The 27856-nt window shown below is 38.7% G+C and overlaps 1 protein-coding gene and 1 pseudogene across 1 annotated transcript in view; one reads left to right on the top strand and one right to left on the bottom strand.

The window, feature by feature from the left end:
- Nucleotides 1–2771: 2771 nt before the first annotated feature.
- PPM1D (protein phosphatase, Mg2+/Mn2+ dependent 1D) overlaps nt 2772–27856 on the top strand; it is a 39064-nt gene continuing 13979 nt past the window's right edge. Inside the window, exons 1-3 of the mRNA XM_028519662.2 lie at nt 2772–3483; nt 12527–12755; nt 22464–22588. Of these exons, the coding sequence (XP_028375463.1) occupies nt 3018–3483; nt 12527–12755; nt 22464–22588 (820 nt within the window). The 5' untranslated portion in view covers nt 2772–3017. The remainder of the gene's footprint in view (nt 3484–12526; nt 12756–22463; nt 22589–27856) is intronic.
- LOC114502511 lies at nt 16373–18389 on the bottom strand (annotated as a pseudogene).

Below are 27856 nucleotides of genomic sequence, written 5' to 3'. Positions count from 1 at the left end.
TCAACTCAAGTTTTTCTGTTAACAGGAGCAGAGAAATGGGGTAGTATAAGGGTTAAGGTAGTTTTATTTTGTTGTTGTTAAAATAGAAACTCGAATATGTTTGTACACAGATGGAAATGGCCCAGTAGAAAAGGAGGAATTGATGAAACAGGAGCGAGAAGGGATAAATGGTAGAGTAAAGCTCATAAAGAGAGAAGGGAAAGGATCCAGAACACAAATGGAGGGATCACTTTTTTTTTCAGATCCTTAAAAAAAATTAATTGATTTTAGATAGAGAGAGAGGAAGGGAGTAGAGAGAGAATGGGAGAGAGAGAAACATCAATTTGTTGTTCCATTTATTTATTCACTCATTGGTTGATTCTTATATGTGCCCTGATGGGGGATTAAATCCACAACCTTGGTGTATCTGAAAGATGCTGTAACCAACTGAGCAGCCCAGCCAGGGCTGAGGGATTGCTTCTAATAGTATGTAGCAAGGCAACTTCCCCATGAAGAGAAGGATGAGGAACTGAGAAGCCAACGTGAGTCATCTTCTATTCCTGCTCAGGGAACACGCCTGGGTTGCTGGTTCTGACTCCAGTTGTGGCACTTACGAGTGGCAACCAATCGATATTTCTTTCCCTCTCTTTCTTCCTCTCTTCCTTGCTCTCTAAAAATAAAATACTGGTAAATAAAATCTTTAAAAAAATAAATAAAGTGGCTGAGAAGTGACAAGAATAGTGGAAGGAATGAAGCCAGTGAGCCATGAACAACAAATGAAGGGGGTGTTACCCCTAGAATCAGTAGGTGACAATCTGTTGGTGTAGTGGCAGTTGGCATTAACTTTAAAAGAACTTGGATTTTTGAAGGGGAAAGGAAATGATTTGGAGGCAATATGAAGAGCAGGTTCAAAGATAAAAATACCTGTGTGAACAAAAATGAGCTCCTGTATTTGACAAGTTGCAAGGTAGGTAGTTTTGGTAGGTGATAACCAGTTTTCAGTGGGAAGAGGAAGTTGATGGGAACACTTAGAAAAGAGGTGAGAATAAAGGGGAAGTGGCTGATAACAGATGTTGAAATCTAAAGTGTAGACTGAAATGGTTAGGACAGCTGGTTAACCAATTAGATTAATAGAAGTGGAGGGTGGCATGGATATGCTAATCAAGGTAATGGTGGATGACCTGGGGCTTCTAGTTGTGATAGAGTGAAAAGGGTTGTAATAATAGATAGTAACCATTGAATAATGAAATGGAACCACTGGAAGGGGAGGGAAGGTGGATAAGTTGCTTAAGATGAATAATACAGAGCTACACAACTGCTCTCTTTGGCAAGTTTTATGGTATGGGGGCTACTGAATAAAATTGCTAATATTTCATTTAGAATTTTTGCATTTATAGTTATAAACTATGGTCTAAAGATTTCCTTCTAGTGTTACAATTTAATTGTTAGGTTTTGATAACAGGTTATTATCTTTTAAAACAAGCTTGGTGGGAGGAAATGGAGATATCTGCACTTGAACAACAATAAAAAATATTTTAAAAAATAGCTGGGTATTTTTTTTCCCCAAGTATTTTTACACTGGTACCATCTGGTCTAGTGCATTTTGGTGTAGGAGAGATCTTTGACTACATTTTTTATTTAATTGATCTATTCAGATTTTCTGCATTTTGAGTTGATTTTGCTTATACATTTTTATTGGTACAAGTATTTTTTCCATTTTTATTTCTTGTGTCAGTTGTTTGTACATTTTTCCTGTTTCCATTTCTGTACTAGTATAATTTCATTAGAAAAATCTCGAAGGCTGAGCAGTATAGGGCACAGAGGAGTTGGTGGCAAAGGGCCAAAATCTGAGAAAATGAACTTTATCACTACAGGAACGTTTGCTGCTGAGAACATACTAACCTGTCCACCCTTAGGCTTATTTTAATTCCTTGGACATCTGCGATTTTAGCGCTTAGATCATAACCTCCTGGGCTAAGGGGCGGGGGGTGGGGGGCGGCGGCGGCATAACCAACTGTTAAGAGCACTGGAGCGCTTGGCAGTTTTTTAAGTTATTGTCAAGTAATGACTTGAAGTGATACTGCCAAAGGAGTAAAGCGCTGTACACAGGGCTTGTTAAAAAAGTACAATGTTTAGTAAAAGCTGAAAAGATCTGCTAACAATTATTTAAAATAAAAATCCTCTTACTTCTCCAACATACCTAGTAATGCGTAACGAGACTGTGTAGCTGATGGTGGAACCAGCCCAAGTTTTCTGTGCAACACAAACTGGATTGCCTCTCTCTACTCCCAGTTGGATACACCCACCCACATCCAGTTCAAGAGTGGCACACTTTTACCAGCTTGTGCATAAGCGACCTTCCCAAGTGAGATTTCCCGCCATTTCACTTAAAGAATGGAAGGTCTTTCTCCCTAGATTCGTGGGAGGCCCGATTCTACACGGCTTGCCCCACCAGGTGAGCAGCCGAACGGCGGAGGCCAGGAGGCTGCATTACAATCAGGTGGACTGAGCAAAAAGGTGACAGATCAAGTTGCCTTCATGAGTGGTCAGTGTGCTGATTAGTCGGAGAGCGCAAACATCCACTACAAGGGGAAAGCAAACCGTCTTGTGCGCGTGCCCGGCGCCTGGGCTGGGGGGTAGGGAGAGCGACAGTTGAAGGGAGGGGCAAGGGTTGGGGTGTGGGGGAGGCCCGGTTCCCCGCAACTCGAGTCCGGATTGGTCGGGCTCAGAAAGCCGAATGACGACAGCTAGGAGAACGTCCGATATGTGTGGTGAACGCGGGCAGGCGGGCAGGCGGAGGAAGTGTATCACGCAGGCGCAGCTGCTCGGCTCTTCATACCCTAGCGCTCCGGCCCTGCACTCACGGACAAGTCCCGACTGCGCGCGCCCCGCTCCACTCCCCCTGCTCCGGGACCGCCCCCTCCCCGCTTTCGGCGTCGTGGAAGATAAACAATAGTTGGCCGGCGATCGCCAAGTGCGCCTCTCGCTGCCAGATTCGGCGGGCTGCGTGGGACCGGCGGGATTCCCGCCAGCCGGCCATGGCGGGGCTGTACTCGTTGGGAGTGAGCGTCTTCTCCGACCAGGGTGGGAGGAAGTACATGGAAGACGTTACTCAAATCGTGGTGGAGCCCGAGCCCACCGCTGAAGAAAAGCCCTCGCCCCGGCTGTCGCTCACTCAGCAGTCACCTCCGCAGCCGTCACAGCCGGCTCTTCCTGGCGGCGAAGTCTCGGGGAAAGGCCCAGCGGTGGCAGCCGAAGAGGCTTGCGACCCTCCTCCGGACGCCGCGGCCTCACCGGCTCCCGGCTGCCGCCGCCGTTCCTCGGTGGCATTTTTTGCTGTGTGCGACGGGCATGGTGGGCGGGAGGCGGCACAGTTTGCCCGGGAGCATTTATGGGGTTTCATCAAGAAGCAGAAGGGGTTCACCTCGTCCGAGCCGGCGAAGGTTTGTGCTGCCATCCGCAAGGGCTTCCTCGCCTGTCATCTCGCCATGTGGAAGAAACTGGGTAAGTTCCCTGGCTTGTCTGTCGCCCGCCTCTTTTTCAGGCAGTTGAGGGCTTTTATGGCACCAGCACGCGTGGGCCCTGAGCACCGAGAGCTCTATCAAAGTGTACATTGATGGAAATGAAGGCTCTTGGTCTAATAGCACTTTCCAGGGTGGGGGTCTGGACAAAATGGCCTTGGAAAAGAGAATTGCTGTCTCCCTGCACAAGCGCTCCCCGCCGCATTTCTACCCTCCGAGGATCAATGGGAAGCCGTCCTCTCTCTCCGCGGTTTCACTTTGGTGGCAGCCAGCACAAATGTGTTTGAAACCTGGCGCCAGATTTTGGTCAAAAAATGAACTCAAGACAGGTTTGCTGTCTGGGCCACGCGTTAGAAGCGGGAGATGGCAGAACTTAAGAGTATTTCCTTAGAATCTGTTGTCCTTTTCCTTATGAACGACTTTTCCTTGTCGGTTGCCTCCTATCGTGGTGTCATCTCTCCATATTACCCCCAGGTCGTTGGTAGTTGGAATAAACTGTAGGCTAATTTAGGAAGCAGCTTAAAGGCTAGGAAGGAATTCGGTTTTGTTGATCATAAAATGCTGAGACTGTTTACGAAAAAACAAAAGCGCGAAGTGCCTTGTTACATCTTAGACTGGCCCCACGTTAAATTTTGCCAGGGCTTTCAAAAAGTACTGTACACGTCTTGGGGGTAGTTAGCCTTACCGGTATGCTGTCAGTTCTCAACAGTTCCTACTTGTAAGTTTAACAGCCTGTCAAAGTATCGAAAGATGAGGGGAATTTACTGGTATGCTAAAAGGAAAGACAGACCTTAAAATCTAGAAATCAGTGTAACTGTAGATTTCCCTAAGCCTTAAATGTTTTCTAAAGCAGCCAATGTCTCTACCCAACATACTATATCATACAGTGAATGAATTGAGATGAAAAATTTGAAAGATAATACTTCTATCATTTAAAAAATCCTCTTAAGTAGCTTAATTTATTTTTAGCAGAGGGGCACAGACGTAGAGGAGAATGTAAAGATGAGTCGATTACAGAACATTTCTAAAAAGGTACTGTGATAGAATTGTAGATTAGCGTCTTTTAGCCTGTTTTCTATTTACTTGGCTTTCTGCCAAGAATAATTTGATTGACTCATAGAACAACCAGTCCGCCTTTCGGAGGCATTTGCCATCCAATCCCAGAGGCCCCTATTATGGATTTGTTTTGTTTTTGTGTAGGCGGAATAGAGCTGAAAGCACTGCAGTACATTCCAGAAATATGTCATTATGTTGTCTGCAGTACAACTCGGAGTGGACAGCAAGACAAGATAGAGGAAGATTACACACAAAGAATTATTTGGAGTCTTGTTTACATAGCAGTACACTCGAAGCAGCATGAATTTGCCGTATGTTTGAACTGAAAGGATAATTGCTTGAGCATTTCTTAATACAGCAGGGATCATGCTGTCAAATGTGAATGTGTATGTTTTTGGATGTACGTTCACTTTTTGAATCAAGCTTTCAGAGCCTTATGTACCAGGCAACTGTTAAAGTCTGTTTTGTTCCACAGCCAAACCTTGTACTCCATCCTCAAAACTTGAATAGAAAATGAATATGCTGAGTATATGGAAGTCTTGATGCTGGAGATGCAAATTTTTTAAAAAACGTACTTCAGTTACTAATTCATGGATGGGTCCTCATTTTTTGTAGGACAAACTACAGTTTATAATCAACAGTACAGGCCAAGCCTCTCCCAGTCCAACTTCAGACTCCCTATTTAATTTTATCTCTTACACAAATTTCTATCACACTTGATTCACTTTTTATTCCAGAGTACAGTGAAATATTCTCTTTTCTTGAATTCTCTCCCTCTTTGCAAAGAATAAAACTGAAAAATATACTCAGTCTCTAAGTCAATATGTTTTCTAATATAAAGAATCCTGTTTCTTACTAGCCCGGGCTTGTGTGGCTTGGTGGATTGGGTGTTATCTATCTAACCAAAAGGTCACTGGTTCGCACACATTCCTGGGTTGCTGGCCAGGTCCTCCGTTGGGGGCGTGCGAGAGGCATTGATGTTTCTCTCAAAGTGTCAGGGTTTCTCTCCCTTTCTTTCTTGATCCTATCCCCTCTCTCTAAAAATAAATAAATCTTAAAAAGAAAAAGAGAGAGTTCTGTTTCTTTTGGAATGAAAACCTGTCCTTTATTTCTACTTGGGTACTCATTTGGGTTATAGCAGTAGTTCTTAAAGTTTTGCTCTCAGAACCTTTGTACTCTTAAATGATTGAGGACCCCAAAGAGCTTTTATGTGGGCCTCATCTATCATATTTACTATATGAAAAATTTAAAAGACCCAATTATTATTACTTTGTTAAAAGCAAACTTATGTTAATGTATTTTAAATGAATAATTACTTTTTTCCAAAATAATAAATATTGAAATAAATATTCTCATATCTGCTTCTGCATTTAATTTGTTGTACTGTCTGGTCAGGTTGAAGTATATAAAGAAAAGGAAGCCTCACATATATAGCAGGCAAAGGAGGAATAGTTTATTCACCTTTTTAGATAGTTGTAAGTATTCTATACCAAGTGGTAGTTTCTTAAGGTTAGTCAAAATGGAATCTGAAACCTTGTGAATGAACTTTTTGTTGTTTTACATTAAAATCCATTGGTTTCTCTTTCAAGATTCAAATAAAATTTTTTACCCATGTGTAATTTTGTGACATGATGTATTAGTCATTTGGAAAATATTGAGTCACTGAATTATGCAGATCTAAATATTCATGCATTTTATACAATAGCAAAATGTCGCATTTGTTAATATCACTGATGTCATCAGAAAAATATTTTCTTTTACTTTTCAGTTACAGTTGACATTCAGTATTATTTTGTGTGTTACTTTCAGGTATATAGCATAGTGATTAGATCATCATATATTTTACAAAGTGCCCTCCCCCTCTACCCCACACCATACATAGTCATTATAGTGTTTTTGACTATATTCCCTATGCTGCACTTTAGATATCTGCTACTGTTTTGTAACTATGAATTTGTACTTCTGGAATCTCTTCACCTTTTTCCCCTAGGTCTCCTACTCACCTACCCTCTGGCGATCATCAGTCTGTTTTCTGTGTCTGTGACTCTCAATTTTGTCCATTTGTTTTTGTTCTTTAAATTTCACATGTAAGTGAAATCATATGGTAATTGTCTTTCGCTGACTGACTTATTTCACTGACCATAATACCCTCTAGATTCATCCATTCTGTCGCAAATGGTAGGATTTCATTCTGTAAGGTTTCATGCTTTTTTATGGCTGAGTAATATTCCATTGTATATATGTCCCCAGCTTTTTTTATGCGCTTGTCTACTGATAGGCACTTGGATTGCTTCCATATTTTGTCTATTGTAATAATGCTGCAGTGAACAAGGGGGTGCATATATTCTTTTGAGTTAAGTGTTTTGGGTTTCGATTCCAGGTCATAAGACAATTTCATATTTATTTTTTTGAGGAAACGCCATACTGTTTTTCATAGGGGCTAAACCAGTCTGCGTTCCCACCAACAGTGGACAAGGGTTCCCCTTTCTCCACATCCTTGCCAGTCCTTGTTTGTTGATTTATTCATGATAGCCTTTCTGATAGGTGTGAGATAGTATTTCATTGTGGTTTTAATTTGCATTTCTCTGATGATTAGCAAAGTTGAGCATCTTTTCATATCTGTTGGCCATCTGTATGTCCTCTTTGGGGAAATGTCTATACAAATTGATATTTCTCCCTTTCTAAAATAAAAAAAAATTGTATAACAAAGGATCCCAAATTGTATCCCTTTATTATAAAGCATATTATTAGAATAATTGATGAAATTTTAATGGGGTCTATGGATTAGATGGTAGTGTGGTATCAATGCTAATTTCCTGATTTTGATGGTTGATTCTAGTTATGTAGGAGAACTCCCTTGTTTGTAGGAAACAGATACTATAATATAATTGGGGGTGATGGCATATTTTGTTGGCCATTTCCTCTATGTTGATTCAAGAAAAAGAAATTCATTTATTATGCAAAAAAGAAAAGGTAAACCTGAAGAAACAGAAACCTGGATACCTCCATGAACCTAGATAGCAGTTTCATCAGGCCTGCTCTGAACGCATACCAGATAGGCAAACCTATACTTGTTTCTTTCAGGAAAGAGACTAAATCAGAAACAGCAGCTGCATTTGGAATCGATATTTGGTTATAACCCGTTGTCGTTTTCCAAGAGCTGTCAGACCTTTGCAATGGTCAAATTATAGAATGGAATATATAGGATCACCACTCCTGGTATCATGTTTAAATTAAGTTTTGTGCTTCTTTGAGAGCTGTGATAATGCTTTTAATTTACAAATTTGGAGTAGAGAATCATTGGTGGGGAGCTTCAAAGTCTTGCACTTAGTCTTTTCTACCAGAAGAGGCTTCCTGACCTGTCAATTAAGAGCTATGAAGGGAAGCTATTCGTTGTTGTGGTTGTTCGCAATCTAAACCAGCTGTGGGAGAGGTTTGAGATTTCATTGAGTTTGAAGTTGACTGAGTCAAAATCATATTTAGTACTTGACCTTCTTAGCTCTTGACCAATGGACTGTGGTTGTGTTATGTAGCCCCAGAACTATCTTTGAGTCATTCATTCAGTTCTCAATGTGTGTGTTTCTCTTTGGTGTACAGCTAAATGTGAAAATGGCCACATATCACTTAGAAGGTTAATAACTAGTAAGTTTTTTCTTTTTTGTTTCTTGTTTTGTTTTGTTTGAATTAAATAAGGCCTTGTGAGTGACCATTCTGGAGATCCAGTTTTTCTTGTGCCCTGTTGTCAATTAGGTAGCCCTGTAAACTTTGCTTTGAGTAATTAACTTCTGTCTGATCTCAGCCACCTCAGGGTTCTCCCATCCCCACAGAGATCAGGGAACCCATTTTAATTACAGCCTCTTATTATAGTATTCCTTGCCCAGAGGGAAGAGTCAATAAAATGTGTTTAAAAGATTTTGGTGTTTATCTAGTTGCTTCTTTAAGAATTAATGTTGAAGAGAGAGTCTTCTGAACCTCTCAGGGTGGATAAGTGGGATTCATGTGCATATAATATGTTTAATCTAAGATTCACCAATCTTTGAATTGTTTCCTCTGTATCATTGTGTTTGTTTTCTATAATTGCCTTAACAAATTACCAAAAAGTTATCGTCTCACAGTTTTAGAAGGCCAGAAGTCTAAGGTCAAAGTAATGGTGGGGCCATTTACTGTGTTCTAAAAGCTCTGACGGGCCCTGTCTTGTGTGGCTCAGTGGTTTGAGCCCTGGCCTCCGAACCACAGGGTCCCCGGTTGGATTCCCAGTCAGGGCACATGCCTGGGTTGCGGCCAAGTCCCTGTCAGGGGGCGCGCGAGTGGCAACCACACATTGATGTTTCTCTCTCTCTCCTTTCCCCTCTCTGAAAATAAATAAATAAAATCTGTAAAAAAAGATAAAAGCTCTGAGAGAGAAGCTTTTCTTGCCTCTTCCCACTTTGGTGTTTACCAGTAATTCCTGGCATTTCCTGCTTTATGTAGGTGTCACTCCAGTCATATGGCTGTCTTCTCGCTGTGCGTCTTCACAGCACCTCCCTGTGTGTCACTGGGTCAAAATTTCTGCTTTTTATAAGAACACCAGTCATACTGGATTAGGGCCCACCCTAATGATCTTATTTTAACTTTATAGATTACCTCTGTAGAGATCCTATTTCCAAATAAGATAATATTCTGAGGTATTGGGTGTTAACGATTTTTACATACTTTTTTTTGAAGGGACACAATTCAGTCCTTTAAAATATCAAATTGTAGGTTGTTTCTCAGAGTCATATGGGGTCTTAGGCTAGTTGGGTCTATGTTTGCATTAGTTGACCCAAAAGTTTTCTTCCTTTTTTTTAATATATTTTATTTGTTTATTTTTAGAGAGGGGGAAGGGAGTAAGAAAGAAAGAAAGGGAAAGAAACATCTATCTGTTGCCTCGCATACATGTCCCATCCAGGCACTGAATTGCAGCCCAGGCATGTGCCCTGACTGGGAATCGAACCCGTGACCTTTCACTTTCCTGGACAACACCCAGCCAATGGAGCCACACTGGTTGTGGTCTGTTGATATACATTTTCAAATTGCTTTCCTGAAGGCTTTTACATCTTCATATTACTATGGCATTAACATTTTATAAGAACTCTTAGCACAGTGATTAGGAGTATGATATATTGGCTGAGTTTGAATTCCAGTGTCTCCACTTGTTACTGTGCGACCTTGGGTAAAACCTCCTTGTGTCAGAGTATCCTCATCTCTAAAATAGAGATAATGCTAGTGCCTACCTCCTGAGAGTTAAATGTCTCCGTATATATTAATTGGTATGTGGTAAGTACATAAATAGCTGATGCATATTTTCTTGCTTATAATACTTTCCTTAAGTTAGACTTCATGTACTATCTTCATGTCTTTTTAATAGGCACCTATTATTATCATTTTTTAAAAATTAGAAGATTCAAGCCCTGGCCAGTTGGCTCAGGTAGCTCAGTTGGTTAGAGCGTTGTCCTGGTATGCCAAGATTGTGTGTTCGATCCCCCTACCGGGCACATATGAGAAGCAGCCAAAGGGTGCATCAGTACATGGAACAACAAACCGATGTTTGTCTCTTTCTCACTCTCCCTCCCCGCCCCCTCTAAAAATCAATCAATACAAATTTTTTAAAAATGAAAATATTCAAATAGAAAATAGAAAACAAGGAAGAGTAATCAAGAAAATAAGTTTTAAAGATGTCACTTCCTTAATATATAAATATAGGGTGAGGCAAAAGTAGGTTTATAGTTTTGAGTACCTGAAACCCAGAGTTTAATTATTTTCCATACAAACAACTGTAAACTTACTTTTACTTTTGCCCCACCCTCTATACTGCACTTTAGAACCTCAACAGGGCTTGTTTTTTAATTTTGCAAGGTACTTCTAAAGTTTACTTGGAAAAATACTTAAGAGAACATTGAAAAGGAAGAATAATTGGGGGATACTTAAAATCCCTATTATTAAAAGGCACCATAAATAGATTAGTAGGATGAGTCCAGAAATAGATCTGAGGCAAAATGTAGCATATGACAAAAGGTGACATTTCAAATGAACAGGGAAAGCATTCAGTATTTTTAGATTATTACAGCATATCTCTTTGTACATATAGAGCTTTTGACCAAAAAATGTGATTTAAATAATGTTAATATTGTGTCTTTAAATATCTTTTTATTTTTAGCTCCTTTTCCCTTTCCATATTGTTTCAGGTGTTTTTTGCACACAGCTGAAATACTTGCATATTGTAGGTATTTGTTTTCTAAATGTGCTTATCATTCTTTCTGGGAGTTCATCTCATTTACCTTTATTATGATAATAGATTTTTTTAAAAATTTAGATTCTTAGCTGCGGAAAACTGTTTTAGCTGGTTTAAAGAGAAATTGTTTTAGCAAAAGCTGTAGTTAACCTACAAAATAACTGAAAGGGCTAAAGAAACATACGGAATATGCTAGGCTGAGCTGCTAGGAATGATGTCTATAACCAAACCCTAAAACTGGATGGGCTAAGGAGCTACCTGCTGTGATCTATGCCTGTAAAATTGATGTTTTCTTTTAACTTAAAAAAAATTGTGAAATATGACATAGCAACATGTTGAAAAGGTCATAAAACATAAATGTACACTTTAATGAATAATTATAAAACGAATAGTATCTGGGTAAGAAAGAAACATAACATTGCCTACATTCCAGAAACCCCCGAATGTCCTTTCTGATCTCATATTTCTGTCTTCCTCAGATTTGCTTATGATCCTTCCCTGTATTTCACGTCTATTATGGGCTTGCTTTTTCTAATATCTGTATCCTGTTTTTTCATTGGGATTTTGGAGGGGAGAATATGTCAGTGTTTGAACTCACTCGGCTATTTTGAACTATATGTCATAGTTGAATATTACAGAATATTTCAGAATTTTTAATGACAATAGATTTAATTAGTCAATATATGTTTTAGAATTAGATATATGGGTTCTCTGCCACTTAATATTTGAGTTACCTTGAACAAGTTTATTAACTGTTCAAAGTATTGATTTCTCATCCACCAAATGAAAATAATGGGAACAGTCTTACCTATTGCATGGGTTTGTTCCAAACCCATGTATTTGTATTATTATTTGAGATAATACATGTGAAGGTCTTAACACAGAATCTTGTACATAGTATGTACTCAAAAATGTTGTTATGTTGTGAATGTTCCAAATAGTTATTTCAAAATAAATTACGTAGCTCCTTCTGAAAATCTTTTCATAGAGATTAATAAACAGATACTAAGCTACTGGCTCTGGGTATTAAAACTCTTAACACATTCTTGCAATTAAATGTAGTTAGGTCTAAACTCCATGTGAAACTAGTAAATGTATACTGTAATATTTTTCTCCTAGGATTGGTTCGATGGTTGTAAGGTAATTGAATTACTTATAAAATTAATTTATTGATATACAGGTTGGGGCAAAAGTAGGTATACATTCATATTAAAAGTTGTTCATATGCAAAAATAACACAATAAATCTGCCCTGGCCAGGTAGATGAGTTGGTTAGAGCATTGTCCCAATATGCCAAGGTTGCAGGTTTGATCTGTCAGTGTGCATACAAGAAGCAGCCAGTGAATGCATAAACAAATGGAATTACAAACTGATGTCTGTCTCTGTTTCCCTCCCTCCCTCCCTCTCTCCATCCCTGTCTAAAGTCAATAAAAAAATAAAAAATACAAATATTAATAAATAGTAATACAAGAATAAACTCTGTTTTGCATGCTCACAACTGTAAAGCTACTTTTGCCTCAACCTGTATTGATGAAGGGATTAACACAAGTCTGTTAATAGCTTTCAAAATACTTTTCTTAAGTTTTTTCCATTACTAATTCAAATTTTAACATGCTAATTCAGCATATGTTGCCATTTTAATTCTGATACAGTTTATCAGAATAAAACATAGGTTAATGTTTGTACTTGGGAGAGTAAAATATTTTATTTCTTATTATAGCAGAATGGCCAAAGACTATGACAGGTCTTCCCAGCACATCAGGGACAACAGCCAGTGTGGTCATCATACGGGGCATGAAGATGTATGTAGCTCATGTTGGTGACTCAGGCGTGGTTCTTGGAATTCAAGATGACCCAAAGGATGATTTTGTCAGAGCTGTGGAAGTAACACAGGACCATAAGCCAGAACTTCCCAAGGAAAGAGAACGAATCGAAGGACTTGGTGGGAGGTAATCATGCTGTTTTGTCTTTTTTCTCTTGGTTCTGTGTAGTCCTTTTCTGTTTCACTAACCAGATTGCCCCACTTCCCCTTTTTAATGAAGTGACTTTCTCTGTATTATAACAGGTTTTTAATTTCCCTGATAAAGTACCCATGTGCATTCATATTTATTTCATTACTTTGAATTGACTTTTATTTTTAATAATGGCTCCAAAGGTAAATAATATTTTAGTTGGGCTTCAAGTAACAACACATACAAGGATTTATTGATAACCTTTTATATGAGTCATGATCAGCATGACCTTCACAATTTGAACAGAGCAGCCTGTAGAGTTCCAAAATAGAACAATTAGAATCTGCCTTTGGGAACAGAATTTTGTTAAAATTAACCTTTAGCCCTAGCTGATGTGGCTCAGTGGATTGAGCGCTGGCCTGTGAACCAAACAGTTGCAAAAGGTTGCTGGTTTGGTTCTTGGTCAGGGCAAAGGTCTGGGTTGGGGGCCGGTCCCAGTTGGGGTATGTGGGAGGCAATGGATCCAGTGTTTCTCTCACACACTGATGTTTTTCTCCCTCTCTTTCTCCCTCCCTTCCACTCTCTAAAAAAAAGTAAATAAAATGTTTTTAAAAAATTAACCTTCAGCTTTTTTCTTTGATTTGTAAGTCATATATACCCAAACCTTTTTTCTCTATTTGAACTTACTTTCTTAATGGGTAGATAGCTTATAAACTATGAATTGAAATCACCTTCAGTATGATATTTTTATCATATAACCTAAAATGTAAGATTATTCTAAAAGTCAGAAGAAAAAATAACATGAGAAAAAGAAAACATTTCAATACTTATTTGTAAAAATCAAAGGTCAGGACTTCTGGCCAAGATGGAGGCATAGGTGGACACACTATGCCTCCTTGCACAACCAAAATAAGGACAACAACAATTTAGAAACAAAGTTGTTTCTAAACAACTTTCTGAACATTTCTGTTCAGAAAAGTGAACTCTATGGAAGTCTGACAACAAAGGAGTGAAAATAGACATATTCATCCAGACCGGCAGGGAGGGCGGAGTCAGGTAGCCAGGTGGAGAGGGATCACAGCGAAAAAAGCGGTGGCACCAGGCATGCAAGATGGCAGCGGGTGGACCCTGGGCATGCAGGCAGCGGCTAGCGGGCCCTGGGCGCGGGGTGGCCATGGGCAGACCCAATGAGGTGGAGATTGTGAAGTGGGACACGGTGTGCGAGGTAGCTGGCTGACCTGGTGGTCCACATTAGCACACAGGTTAAACCAGGAGAAACTGGGGAGTGCAACCCAGGGTCCCAGCTTGGGGAAATGAAGCCTCAAAACACCGATTGAAAAGACCTATGGGAGTTGAGGTGCCAGGAGAGACTCCCAGCCTCACAGGAGAGTTCACTGGAGAGACCCACAGGGTCCTAGAACATACACAAGCCCATCCACCTGGGAATCAGTACCAGAAAGGCCCAGTTTGCTTGGGGAAGGCTGCGGAAGAGACTGAAATCCGACAGAGAGCTGAGCAAGTGCCATTGTTCCCTCTTGGATCCCGCCCCCACATACAGCATCACAACCCAGCAACTGGGTTGCCCTGGTGAACACCCAAGGCTCCGCCCCTCATACGTAACAGACGAGACAAGATAAAAAAAAGTGGCCCAAATGGAAGAACAGATCAAAGTTCCACAGCAAATACAACTAAGCAAGGAAGAGATAGCTAACCTATCAGATGTATAGTTCAAAGCACTGGTGATCAGGATGCTCACAGAATTGGTTGAATTTGGTCACAAATTGGATGAAAAAATGAAGGCTATGCTAAGTGAAATGAAGGAAAATGCTCAGGGATCCAACAGTGATGGGAAGGAAACTGGAACTCAGATCAATGGTGTGGACCAGAAGGAAGAAACATCCAACCAGAAAAGAATGAAGAAACAAGAATTCAGAAAAATGAGGAGAGGCTTAGGAACCTCCAGGACATCTTTAAACATTCCAACATCTGAATCACAGGGCTACCAGAAGGAGAAGAGGAAGAGTAAGAAATGGAAAACTTATTTGAGCAAATAATGAAGGAGAACTTTCCCAATCTGGCAAAGGAAAGAGACTTCCAGGAAGTCCAGGAAGCTCAGAGTGTCCCAAAGAAGTTGGACCCAAGGAGGAACACACCAAGGCACATCATAATTACATTAGCCAAGATTAAAATGAAGGAGAGAATCCTAGAAGCAGCAAGAGATAAGGAGACATTCACCTACAAAGGAGTTCCCATCAGACTGTCAGCTGATTTCTCAAAAGAGACCTTATAGGCAAGAAGGGGCTGGAAAGAAGTATTCCAAGTCATGAAAGGCAAGGACCTACATCCAAGATTGCTCTATCCAGCAAAACTTTCATTTAGAATGGAAGGGCAGAGAAAGTGCTTCTCAGATAAGGTCAAATTAAAGGAGTTCATTATCACCAAGCCCTTATTATATGAAATGTTAAAGGGACTTATCTAAGAAAAAGAAGATAAAAAAACATGCACAGTAAAATGACAGCAAACTCACAATTATTAACAACCACACTTAAAACAAAAACAAAAGAAACTAAGCAAACAAGTAGAACAGGAACAGAACCACAGAAATGGAGATCACATGGATGGTTAGCAACAGGGGATTGGGAAGAGGTGAGAGCGGGAAAAGGTACAGAGAATAAGTAGCATAGATGGTAGGGAGAAAATAGACAAGGGAAAGGCAAGAATAGTATTAGAAATGTAGAAGCTAAAAAACTTATGACACATGGACGTGAACTAAAGCGGGGGCAATGTGGGTGGGAGAGGGTGTGGAGGGGAATGAATGGGGGAAAATAGGACAACTGTAATAGCATAATCAAAATATATAAAAAAATCAAAGGTCAAAGGCAAGTTAAATGTTTTCTGTCAAAATAATCACTTTAAAGCCTTATGATATTACTTGCTTTTCTTTCTTGCTTGTAGTAAATCAAAATGGTCTTTTTCAGAGAAATAGTAAACTGGGGAAAAGAATTAACATCCTTAAACTATAAGGAGTTCAAAATATGAGTAAGAAAAACACTAACACCCCTCCCCCAGATAGGTGCATGAAGGAGAAGTTGTTTGTACAACAAAGATGCAAAGGAGTAGTAAACATGGGGAAAAATGTTTAACATTTTTGAAATGAAACTCTATCCTTCTGTTGGGTTTGCAAAGATTAAAAAAAAGAGAGGTAATCCTTAATATTTTTGTTGAAATGGGTACTTGTTGATTGGACTTTAAATTGGTACAACCTATAGATAATATGATATCTACCACTAGTTTTAAATATTTATAGACTTAGTAATTTCAGGAACCTAAAGAAGAAATCTGAAATGTGGACCAAAATATATGAACAGAGTTCCAGAGTTCCTGATGTTCAGAGTTCCTGAACAGTTTAATGACTGTTAAAGGCTGGAAATAACTTGAAGGCCAAATGGCTGGAGAATGGACAAAGATATTGTAATACATATTTATCACACTGAATATGATATAGCCATTTAATGTTTATAGATATACTTTGAAAAATTCATGGTGTTATGAAAATTTTCAAACATAAGATAGAGTCTTCTTTTCTTTTCTTTTTCTTTTTCTTTTTTTTTAAGTAAGTCTACTTTTATTTGCTACCTGAGAGGGACCAAGCGGGAGTAGTGGCTGGCCCCAGTGCTGGGCCGGACGTGCTTTACCGGATTGTTGGTGTTGGAGAACTCGCCCAGGTGGTGGCCAGTCATCTGTGGCTGGGTTTCCACCTGGTTGCAGGTCTTCCCATTGTACACGCCCTCCATCTCTGGTAGGATAATCAAGTCCCGTAGGTGCGACATCACCACTTTCGGCTTCTAGGTGGGCTGCGCTTCCTTCTTGGCCTTGCACAGGCGCTTTAGCAGTAAGGGCCACTTCCTCCGCAGGCCGAGGTTCAGCCGCTGCCTCTTCCTGGCACTGTAGAGCTGCCTCAGACCCTCATAGGGCTTGTCAAATAGCTGGTCGGGATCCCGGCCGCGGTCGGTGAACTTGCAGAAAGGCCGCTTCTCCTTCTGCTCCACTTCACCATTTTGTCGGTTCTTTGGAAAGGACCACCCGCTGTGCGTGTAGATGGAGTATTCTAATGAAGTCTCGTGTATGGGGAATTTTTAATAATGAGAGAATGCCCATTGGTCACAGAATAGGTAGGATATAAAAATATACTTGTAGTGAAATCTCAACTATGTAGAGAAATAGGAATAGGATAGAAATACAACCAATGTTGACAATTTTCTCAATGGTGATTTATTTATGTGTACACGCATGCACACACTTTTTCAGGCAGTATAAAATGGTATACCGTAGAAGGTCTCTCAACTACTGTTGTCCCGTAGGCCACCCACTTACCTCGACTTACAAGAAACTAGTACAGAATAAACATTCTGTTTATTCAGTAGAGGGATATATATATGTGTGTGTATATATATATATATATATATATATGCAATCAAAAACGAAATCGTACCATGGATGGATGGACTATGATTTATGTAGTCGTTGAAGGATTAAAAAAATTTTTTTTATTTATTTACTTTTAGAAGGGAAGGAAGGAGGGAGAGAAACATCAGTGTGCGAGAAATACAGCCATCAGTTGCCTCTTGCACTTCCCCCTCTGGGGACCTGGCTACAACCCAGGCATGTATCCTGACTGGGAATTGAACCTGTGGCCTTTTGGGTAGTAGGCCAGTGTTCAATCCACTAAGCCATACCAGCCAGGGTCATATAGAACTTTTTGATTGTATTCAATTTTAGGCTTAAAAAAGGTATCTTGGTAATATTCTAACTTTATCTTATGAGAAAGGTTGAATATCTTTTTATTTAGAAACCATCTATATTTCCTTTTCTTTGTATTTTTGTTTATATTGTTTCATCCTGGGGAAAGATTATTAGCTTCCTTTGTATTAAAATGTAGGAGCCACTTATGCAATACATCAGAGAAATTAGTCTAATTGAGTTTCAGATGTTTTCACAGTTGATTATGTTCTTGGAATTTTTTCCCAGGAAATTTATTTTAATGAAGTAAAATTTATCAATCTCTTCTATTATGATTTTGGGTGTTGTGCCATACCTACAGTTCTTCCACTCTACTTTTTTTTTTTAAGACAACTCAAATTGTTTTATTTTGAACTTTTATAATAGGATTGGATAATTTTTTTAATTTTTTGTTTTAAATATTTTATTGTTTATGCTGTTACAATTTTCCAAATTATTCCCTCTTTGCCCCACTCTACCCAGCCTGCTCCCCATTCCCACAGTGAATCCCTACACCATTGTTCATGTCCATGGGTCATGCACGTATGTTCTTTATCACCTTCACCTCCTTTCAACCAGTCCCCACTCCCCCTCTCTTGTTACAGTTGTCAAGTCTGTACCTCTCATGTTTTTTTCCTCCACATTGTCTACCTTCCATGTTTCTATGCCTTTGATTCTATCTCCCACTCAGACGTTTTTAAAAAGTCTTCTATATTTTCTTCTAGTATGGCAGTTAAGAATATTTGTCTTATGAACCTTTACATTTTTAAAAACTGAGGACTTTGAAGAACTTTTTTTTTTTTTTACCAACCTGAAGAACTTTTTGTATATATGGGTTACTGATTACGCCATATTAGAAATTAAAACGAAGACATTTTCAAATATTTGTTACTTCATTGCAAAATAACAATATTAATATGTTAATATAAAAAACATTTTTGCCCTGGCTGGCGTAGCTCAGTGGATTGAGCACGGGCTGTGAACCAGGGGCTTGCAGGTTCGATTCCCAGTCAGGGCACATGCCTGGGTTGCAGGCCAGGTCCCTAGTGGGGGCCATATCAGAGGCAACCACACATTGATGTTTCTCTCTCTTTCTCCCTCCTTTCTCCTCTCTAAAACTAAATAAATGAAATCTTAAAAAAAATAAAAATAAAAAAAAACATTTTTATGGCCCTGGCTGGGTAGCTCAGTTGGTTAGAACATCATCCTGATACACCAAGGTTGCAGGTTTGATCCCTGGTTAGGGCACATACAAGAATCAACCAATAAGCCCTGGCTGGTATGGCTCAGTGGATTGAACACCGGCCTGTGAACCAAAGGGTTGCTGGTTAGATTCCCAGTCAAGGCACTTGCCTGGGTTGCAGGCCCGGTCCCTCCCTGGCTGGGAATGTGTGAGAAGCAACCACACATTGATGTTTCTCTTTCTCCCTTACCCTCTCTAAAAATAAATAAATAAATGAATAAATAAATAAATAAAATCTTTTTAAAAAGAGCGAATCAACCAATGAATGCATGAATAAGTGGGACAACAAATTGATGTTTCTTTCTCTCTCTCAAATAAATAAAAATTTACAATAAGAACATTCTCATGAAAAAAATACTTGTTTTCTAAAACATTTAGTGAAAGGATTTGCATTGTTTACTACTTTTATAAGTCTCTTTAATGTCTAGCTTAATGGTTGTACCATACTTTTTAAATTGAAGCTTTATTATAGTTTTTAACAGTGGTGTGCCTGATTGCTTCTCATTCATCTTTTAAAATATAATTTTCTTTACTACTTTTTTTTTCTCTGAATTTTTAAATGCTATTTTCTTTGATTTTCTTAACTTATTTTAGAGTTTATGTTTTTTGTCTTATCTTTTAAAATACCATCTGGATAGTTGGACAGATGCTCTTTGCTATTTGGGAGCAGGTGTCTTTTTGCATAAAATGAGCTGTTTTATTATAAGTTATTTCCTCCTTTCCCTCTGTCTCACCCTAGGCAACTGGCCAATGCTCTGTTTTTCCTGCCTTCTGTTGCCGCTCAGTCAACTCTCTGCATATCAGGCTGTTCTTTTGTGCATGCCTTTTAATCATACAGGACAACGTGAGAGTGCAACAAAAGCAGCATTTCTTATAACATTGATATGGATTTTTTGATTCTGGATTTAAAACTTTATTTTAATCAATATCATTATGTTGTCTTTTGTTCTTCAGAAACCTAGAGACCATAATATTTTTTTAATATTAAGTATCAAGAGAGTTCCTAGTAGAGTTATGTTGGAAGCAATTTACATAGCTACAATAATTACTTAAGTATTAAGTCTTATATTTAGGAAGGAGGTTTAGGAAAAACCAATAGGGCTTAAGGTGCTAGGAGACAGAATGTTGGTATCTTTTCTCATGTAACTCTTACGTTTCATCAGTTTTTCCCAAATGGTAGATTTAGTGTTTATTGATTTGCCTTTTTTGTTTTTTAGGTTTTTTCCTGGTTTGCTGTTTCGAGGATTAGCACGAAAGAAAGCATAAAATAACAAAATGACCATTTTTTATATTCTTACTGTTGTTATGACCTAGAATGATGTTGCTTTCAGAATTGTTAGTTAAATTCTAAAGGGATAGTAAATGAGCTGCTCTCTTGAATTTCTCTTTGATGTTAACACTGACAGTGATTTCTGATCACTCCATACTTGCATCATTCCTCCCTTGTGCTGTCTGGTGTAATAGCCACTAGACACATATGACTGTTTAAATTTAAGTACCAATAAATTAAAATTAAATGGAATTAAAAAATTTAACTTCTTATTTGCACTAGTCACATTTGCAGTGTTCACTAGCCACATGTGGCTTACTGTGGCTTACTGTGTTTGGACAGTACGAAGTAAACATTCCATCTTTGCAAGAAGTTTCATGAGACAGAGCTTGTCAAATCTGCTAGCCTGCCCTCATCAGATGAGCTTGTTTTCTACTTTAGAAAGAAGATTAAAGATATTCTTTTTCTGTCATATTCATGTTTTTTTAATCTTTCTCACAGGAAGATGGTTCTTTTCTCATTTATAAGGTTTATGCCTTTGTATTGCTTTTCTTAGGATGTCTATTCCATTTGTTAACTCCTCTCTCTCTCTCTCTCTCTTTCTCTCTCTCTCTCTCGTATCTTTGAAGTTAGAGCAGATATATAAAAGCCATCCATGGAGGTAACCAACTGGCTGCTGCTGAGGTATACAGCAGGCATTTCATTGTGACATTCTTTTGGAGGTGGTCAACATTATTTGCCCTGTCTTTAGTTTTCCATATCTTCAGGCCAGTTTAGTTTCAGTGTTCATCAAGTTTAGGGGAATAGAATCATACTACTCAAAGTCAACATAGTAAACTAATAAGAGACACGTATGTCAGAATGTCATAGTACTTGTTAGTGAGAAAAATAATTAACAAGAAGACCATGTATTGTCAGCTGCCTGCTGTAGATGAAATAAAATTTCAGATTATAAGCAAAGGGTTTCTTTCTTTTTTTTTTTTTTAAAGGAGAGAAACATCAATGTGTGGTTGCCTCTCATGCATCCCCCACTGGGGACCTGGCCCACAACCCAGCCATGTGCCCTGACTGGGAATCAAACCAGCAACCTTTGGTTTGGAGGGCTGCGCTCAATCCATTGAGCTACACCAGCCAGGGCCAGTAAAGGGTTTCTAAGTGTACATGGGACCTGAGTAAGAAGACTTAGTCAGATTACCTTAATGTCATCTGCCTTTGGCAGCTGTGGGAATGAGTCATTCTGTCTTTAGCATGTATCTGTCAGATGAACCTAGTGTCATGCAGGCTAACATTGTTTCTTGGAAATGTTCTTTGCAACTCTACACGCCAACTTTTTTAGCCTTCCAGAGGAACATTTTTCTTCTATTGATTTTTTTTTTTAATTCAGGCAGATTATGATTAAACTGATTTAAGGATCCGCTTCCCATTTTAGTAATACCAGGCACAGGCCCTGGCTGGTGTGGCTCAGTGGGTTGAGTACCAGCCTGCGGACTGAAAGTTCTCCAGTTCGATTCCCAGTCAGGGCACATGCCTGGGTTATGGGCCAGGTTGCCACCTAGGGGCATGTGAAAGGCAACTGATCGATGTATCTCTTGGACATTGATGTTTCTCTCCGTCTCTTTCTCCCTCCCTTCCCCTCTCTCTAAAAATAAATAAATAAAATCTTTAAAAAAAATATACCAGGCAGAGGTTGAGAGATCATCTCTATTGTTTTTTTCTCCATCTCTATTTTGAATTACAACCTGTTTTGCTCCAAGACTTGACCATATTTCCATGTTTCAGGCAACCTAGAGTGCACTAACTCCTCAGGGTTCTGATGACAGATTTGTACTGCTCCTATGCCAAATTTCTAGGATGGTTTTTCTTATTTCGTAACTCCTGAATCTACACTTTTACAGATTTTTTCCCAAAGTGTAATCTCATACTTGTAATTACAGAAATCTCTAAATACATAGATATTTCTATTAAGGTGTTTCCTATTCTTCAAATCAAAAATATTAAAGCTGAAGTTCTGAGTATACTCAAATCCCTCAAAAATGATATGACCTTTGGTTCTTTTTATTTTGTTTTTCACTATTTAATTCGTCACATTTATATCCTCTTCTTCCTCCCCTCAATTTTTTTAGTTATCAAGTTATCTTTCTTTTTTCTTAACATGATCTCTACTAAATTTTCCTATTACTTCCATTCCAGTCTGTCCAGCCTGCTTCAGTAACCCTCAAACTCTCCTCATCTTAATCTACCTATTTTGTCTTTCCTCTCTGAACAGGAACTTTTTTGGTTTATGCATCTTTGTATCTGAAACAGAGAAATCATTATTTTGTGATAATATCTGATTTTATTAGTTGTTTAACACATAGAGCTACCTTAGTTGTTATATTTTAATTATTTAGAGTATATGAACTCTGTTTTTTAGTGTGGTGAACAAGTCTGGGGTGAATCGTGTAGTGTGGAAACGACCTCGGCTCACTCATAATGGACCTGTTAGAAGGAGCACAGTTATTGACCAGATTCCTTTTCTGGCAGTGGCAAGAGCACTTGGTAAGTATGGTTTATATTTGGTGAAATCATATTGGATTTTCTACAATATATGGTGGCAAAATGAAAGAGATTCTAAACCCTCTTGTGGCGTATAATGGGGGTAGGGCTTTAAAACCTGAGGGAAAGGTTAAAGTATGGATTTCAATTTTAATTGCTCTTTGATCATGAGTCATGTTCAGTGATTTACTAATTCCCACCTATACTTAGGAAAGTATATGTATGTATAGGCTTACTGCTACCCTTAAAAGTATTTCTAAATGACCTTCCATGCTCAGTACTTAATATTTCTCTTAAAGGTCTTTAAAGATCTCCTTTCCTTTAGGTAGCAAAGTAAATTGTTCATGACAAAATAAAATACTTTCTAGTTTACCTGGCGTTGGAAAGAAGGCTAGAAGATTATAGCGAGAAAAACCTTACTTTGGATTTGCTAGTTGAATTTTATTCTTAGAAAACACTGAGCCCTTGCTGGTGTAGCTCGGTGGATTGAGCATGGGCTTCAAACCAAAGGGTCTCCAGTTCGATTCCCAGTCAGGGCACATGCCTGGGTTTCGGGCCATGTCCCCAGTTGGGGTCACGTGAAAGGTAACCACATATTGATGTTTCTCTCCCTCTGTTTCTCCCTCCCTTCCCCTTTCTCTAAAAATAAACAAAACCTTAAAAAAAAAAGAAAGAAAACACCAATTGTTTTCATCTCTCTTTTCTCTAACAGACACTTAAGTACTGACTTGGTGCCAGGCATTGTGTTAAGTTTTGGTGAGACAGTACAGATATATGTATATGTAGATATGGAGCAAGACCGTGTAGCTGGAGAGACAGGCAGTAATGAAGTTAGCTTGTGTCCTTGCTGGTGTGGTCAGTTGGTTGGAGCATCATCCCTTACACCAAAAGGTTGGGGGTTGATCCCTGGTCAGGGCACATACCTAGGTTGTGGATTCAATTCCCATTTGGAGCACATATAGCAGGCAACCAATTGATGTTTCTCTTTCACATCTCTCTCTCTCTCTCTCTCTCTCTCAGGGTCCTGTGATGAAGAATAATTTAAAAAGGGAAAACTATTTTAGGTATTGTGATGAAAATGCTCCTTTGGGAAGTGTTATTTTAGCTGAGATTTAATAAATGGCTAAGAAGGAGCTGTACTTTTTTTTTCCTCCTCACTGCATCATAGTTTATTATAAAGGAATATAACTGAGGAACAGCCTGTCCTGACTGATGTGGCTCACTTGGTTGGGCATCATCCTGCAAAGCAGAAGGTCGCGGTTCCATTGATGTCCTGGTCAGGACACATGCGGGTCGCATATGAGAGGCAACTGATTGATATTTCTCACATTGATGTTTTTCTTCCTCTCTTTCTCCCTTCCTTTCCCTGTCTCTAAAAATGAATGAATGAATGGATAAAATGAAAAATTCATTAAAAATACCTTCCCTTTATTTAAAAAACAAAACAAACTGAGGAACAGCGACATGAAAGAGACACATAGAGAAGCTGTGGGGAAAGGACGCAGAGCTCCTGTGCCCTCTCCAGGTGCTGCTCTTCCCAAATCTTAATGTGTTCCCCAGCCGGAAAGCTCTCTGAACACCATCATTTTTTTTTTTTTAAATAAGCTGTTCTTGTGAAAAGCCTGTTGAATATTCTAGGCATGGACCCTGAATTAGGAAAGAGCTTGACATGTTCTAGGAATTATCAGAAGGTTGGAGTTAACACAGATGTGGGCCACATCATGACAGATAACTAGCATTCTAGCTTAAGTGTACTGGGAAGCACTAAAAGATACTAAGCTAAAAAGAAAAAAAAGATACTAGAAAGTTAAGGACTAACACTTGATTTGCCTTTTTAGGATCATTCTTCATATTACTTTCTCTTGTTCATCTTTGGTGATCAAATGTACACTGTACCAATCTTCATGGAGCCTATAATATAGTGTGAAGGAAAATAGATAATAAAAAAAACAAATGAGAAATTTATTCTGAAAGGTGTCACATAGGAACTAAACAACATGATGTGCCAGTAATTGGTAGGAGGGATAGTGGGTGGCAGGGGAGGGCTACTTTAGAGAGGATGATCAACGAACATTCTTTAAGGAGGTGATATTTGAATAAGACCTGGAGGAAAAGGGACAAGGTAAAAAACAGTCAAATCGAGCCATAGCATTTGCAAAGGCCGGTAAGCAGTTAGTGAACATTTCACTGGGGTAGGAGATGAGGAGGGGCCTTGGGGGTTGTCCTGCACATACTCTCTTTTCCTGCTAAGTAACATTCCGATTTCCTTTTGGGAAATTGTATTTCCCCTACTATGTGCATTCTTAGTTTATATACTCTTATTCCAGGTCCTTTTGTAAAACAAAATATCTGGCATATGACCCCAGTTATATAGTCAGATTTTCTATTCTAGGATTTTGAATTGTAAAGTCAGTAAGGACAAACATTTAAAAAGCTGATTGGAATGAATTCATCCTAGTGATAGTGATTCCTTCAGCAGTATCTATTGCATTGTTTGGGTGTTCCTGCCTAATTGCTTGAAAATGTCATTTCCATTCCTGATTCTCTAGTTTCTTATCTTTTGTGCGAGCAGCTACTTGATTTTTTTTTTCTGATGCCTTTTTGGTCTATATTAACCTGAGCTGGAAATTGTTGTTTGCAAGCAAGGAAACCTAATGCAGGAAGGAAAGGGTTGTTTGAGGACATGAATAAAGCTAATGTGATAGAGCAGAAGTAGAGATATAAAATGAATATGGAAATGAGGACACTTACCTGATTAAGAAAGGCCATGCAGGCTAAAGAGGGAGTTTGGTGAAGATGTTATGGGTGGTAGGCAAGAACTAAATCCTACAAGGCTTTCTAGACCACAGTAAGAATTTTATTTTAAGTGCTTTCAAGGAGGGATTGAAGAGTATAGAAGTATAGCATGGGGTTAAGAGACTCCGGATCCCAAATTCCGAGGTTCTGATCCCAATGCTGTTACTTACTGTACTGCAAACTTGGGCAAATTACTTAATATATTGTGGGTGACTTAATACTCAGAATAGTGCCTGGCACATTGTAAGTGCTCTATAAATGTTAGCTGTTATTATTACTTATTGAAGTAGGACAAGGACATTATCCACGTTGGTTTTTTTTTTACGTTTGTTTGTTTAGGTTTTTTTTGCTGGGTCATATAGTAGCTTTAATTTTTGAGGGGTGTCCATACTGTTTTCCATAGTGGCTATACCAATTAACATTTTCACCAACCTGATCCAGTTTGCTTTTATTTTTAAAGGTTTTATTTACTTATTTTTAGAGAGAGGGGAAGGAAGGGAGGGAGAGAAACCTCAATGTGAGAGAGAAACAATGATTGCTTGCCTCTTTGTACATAAGAAGGGAGTAATAAGGCAAAATAAGACTGAGAAAGAGCTGCAAGTAAAATACCTGTACAAGGAAATTCAGGAGGGCGTGTCCGGAACGCTAAGAAAGAACGTGTTTTAAGAGGGTATTTTGTTATATGTAGGTTTTACCTCATTTTTTAAAAAAATAAGATAAGTATTTCAAATATTGTCGATAGTTCAGGTGAGGGGAAGACTGAGAAGTGACAGTTGGGTTTAGTAGCAACGTGGAGGTTCTTGGTGATTTTGACAAACTATCTTTTGGTAGGATAGTGAGGCCCTAATCATTATTAGTGTTTGTTCAAGAAAGAGCAAGAGGGGGAAAATTTGATAAAGCAAGTTTAGACACTCTTTCTAGTTATTTTATTATAAAGGAAAGGAGAGAAATGAAGTTTTAGCTGGAGCAGAAAGCATAGGGTCAAGAGAGAGTTTGTTGCTGTTATTTTAAAAAGGGAAGGAATAATAGCAGTTGGTAGGAAAGATCCTCTAGAACAGTGAAAACTCAACATAGGAGGTAAATGGTAATTGCTCTAGTAATATTGTATAATATTTTAACATAACTTGGTAAACAAATACATGGAAATGAATGAATATCGATATAGAAACACTTAAGTGGGAGAGATGAAATGTGTTAGTTATGAAGAAATGGCTTATGTTTTTCTCTTGAATTTTCTATCACATTTTCTCATCAAAAATAATAATATCTTTTATATTTGAACATTTAAGCTAAAAAATGCTTTGTCACATTACTTTTTCAGTCATGGTATTTGTGGAAAAACTTTTTTAAAAGAAATATTATTTTAAGTTTAATTTGTTGCGTGATAATAGTTATTGACCCATGGTAAAATAAATGATACATACAAATGATAATACAAATGTAGCAAAGATGCCTTGTAGTGGCTGCCTGATAGAATTACATGTGAGTCTTGTAAATCTTTTATTCTTAGAGCAGGTACTCATTTATTGAGCACTGTGTGCTAAGCACATGATCTTTGCCCTCATGAAAGCTTACAGTTTAGAAAAGGGTGGAAGCATTCATCAAATGATCACAAAAAGAACTTAAACTTACAACTGTTAAGTACTTGTATATGTGCTAAAGAAAACTTAAAACGGATATTTTACCTAGCTGGCAAGGCCAAGAGGAGTGTTGTTTGAGCTGAGGTCTGAAGAATTACTAGAAATTCAGGGAGGAAGAAAGTGTGTTCCAGGCATAGGGGCTGCATTTATGAACAGCTCTGTGGTGTAGCGGGGAGCATGGTGAATATAAGGGACTCTGATGAAGGCCCTTGTAGCTGGAACAGAGATGTAGGAATAAGAGGCATGGGTAAAATGAGAAAATAATGCATTTTTATAGTCAGTGGCTGTCTTACAAGAGTAAACTATTGCAGAGTTGGAGTGGGAAGTACATAACTAGATTTGTGTGTGTTTAAAAAATTATATAAAAATATATATAACATAAAACTTACTGTCTTAACCATTTTAAGTGTACAGTTCAATGGTGGTGTTAAGTACATTTACACTATTGTGCAGCCATCACCCCATCCATGTTAAATTTGTGTTTTAAAGAGATGGTTTTTGTTGCAATTTTTGGGATAGATTAGTTGAGGCAAGAGTTGCTGGAAAACTCTGCATGGGAAGCTATGCGCAGAGTGGGTAGGGTGCTGAAATTCACTGGAGGTGAGGATTACTGTGCTGGCTGCCATGTGTCACAGGAGCAAGCAAAGAACATATGAAGATCAGAAGAAAGACCTCTTTCTCTTCTGGTGTTCCTCCAGGGTCACTACTTGAGGACAAAAGGCAATGGCCATTGAGCAAGCAACCAACGATGTCTACCACAATGTCCAAGACCCCTCCCTTTATGTATAGGAATGACATTCTGACTCTATTTTGCTGTAAAAACACTTATTACTCT

This window comes from Phyllostomus discolor, chromosome 8 (genome assembly GCF_004126475.2).
Source record: "Phyllostomus discolor isolate MPI-MPIP mPhyDis1 chromosome 8, mPhyDis1.pri.v3, whole genome shotgun sequence".
In the NCBI taxonomy this organism is placed as follows: domain Eukaryota; kingdom Metazoa; phylum Chordata; class Mammalia; order Chiroptera; family Phyllostomidae; genus Phyllostomus; species Phyllostomus discolor.
Note: the sequence above shows the minus strand (reverse complement) of the source record. Positions and strands in the feature narration are given on the sequence as shown.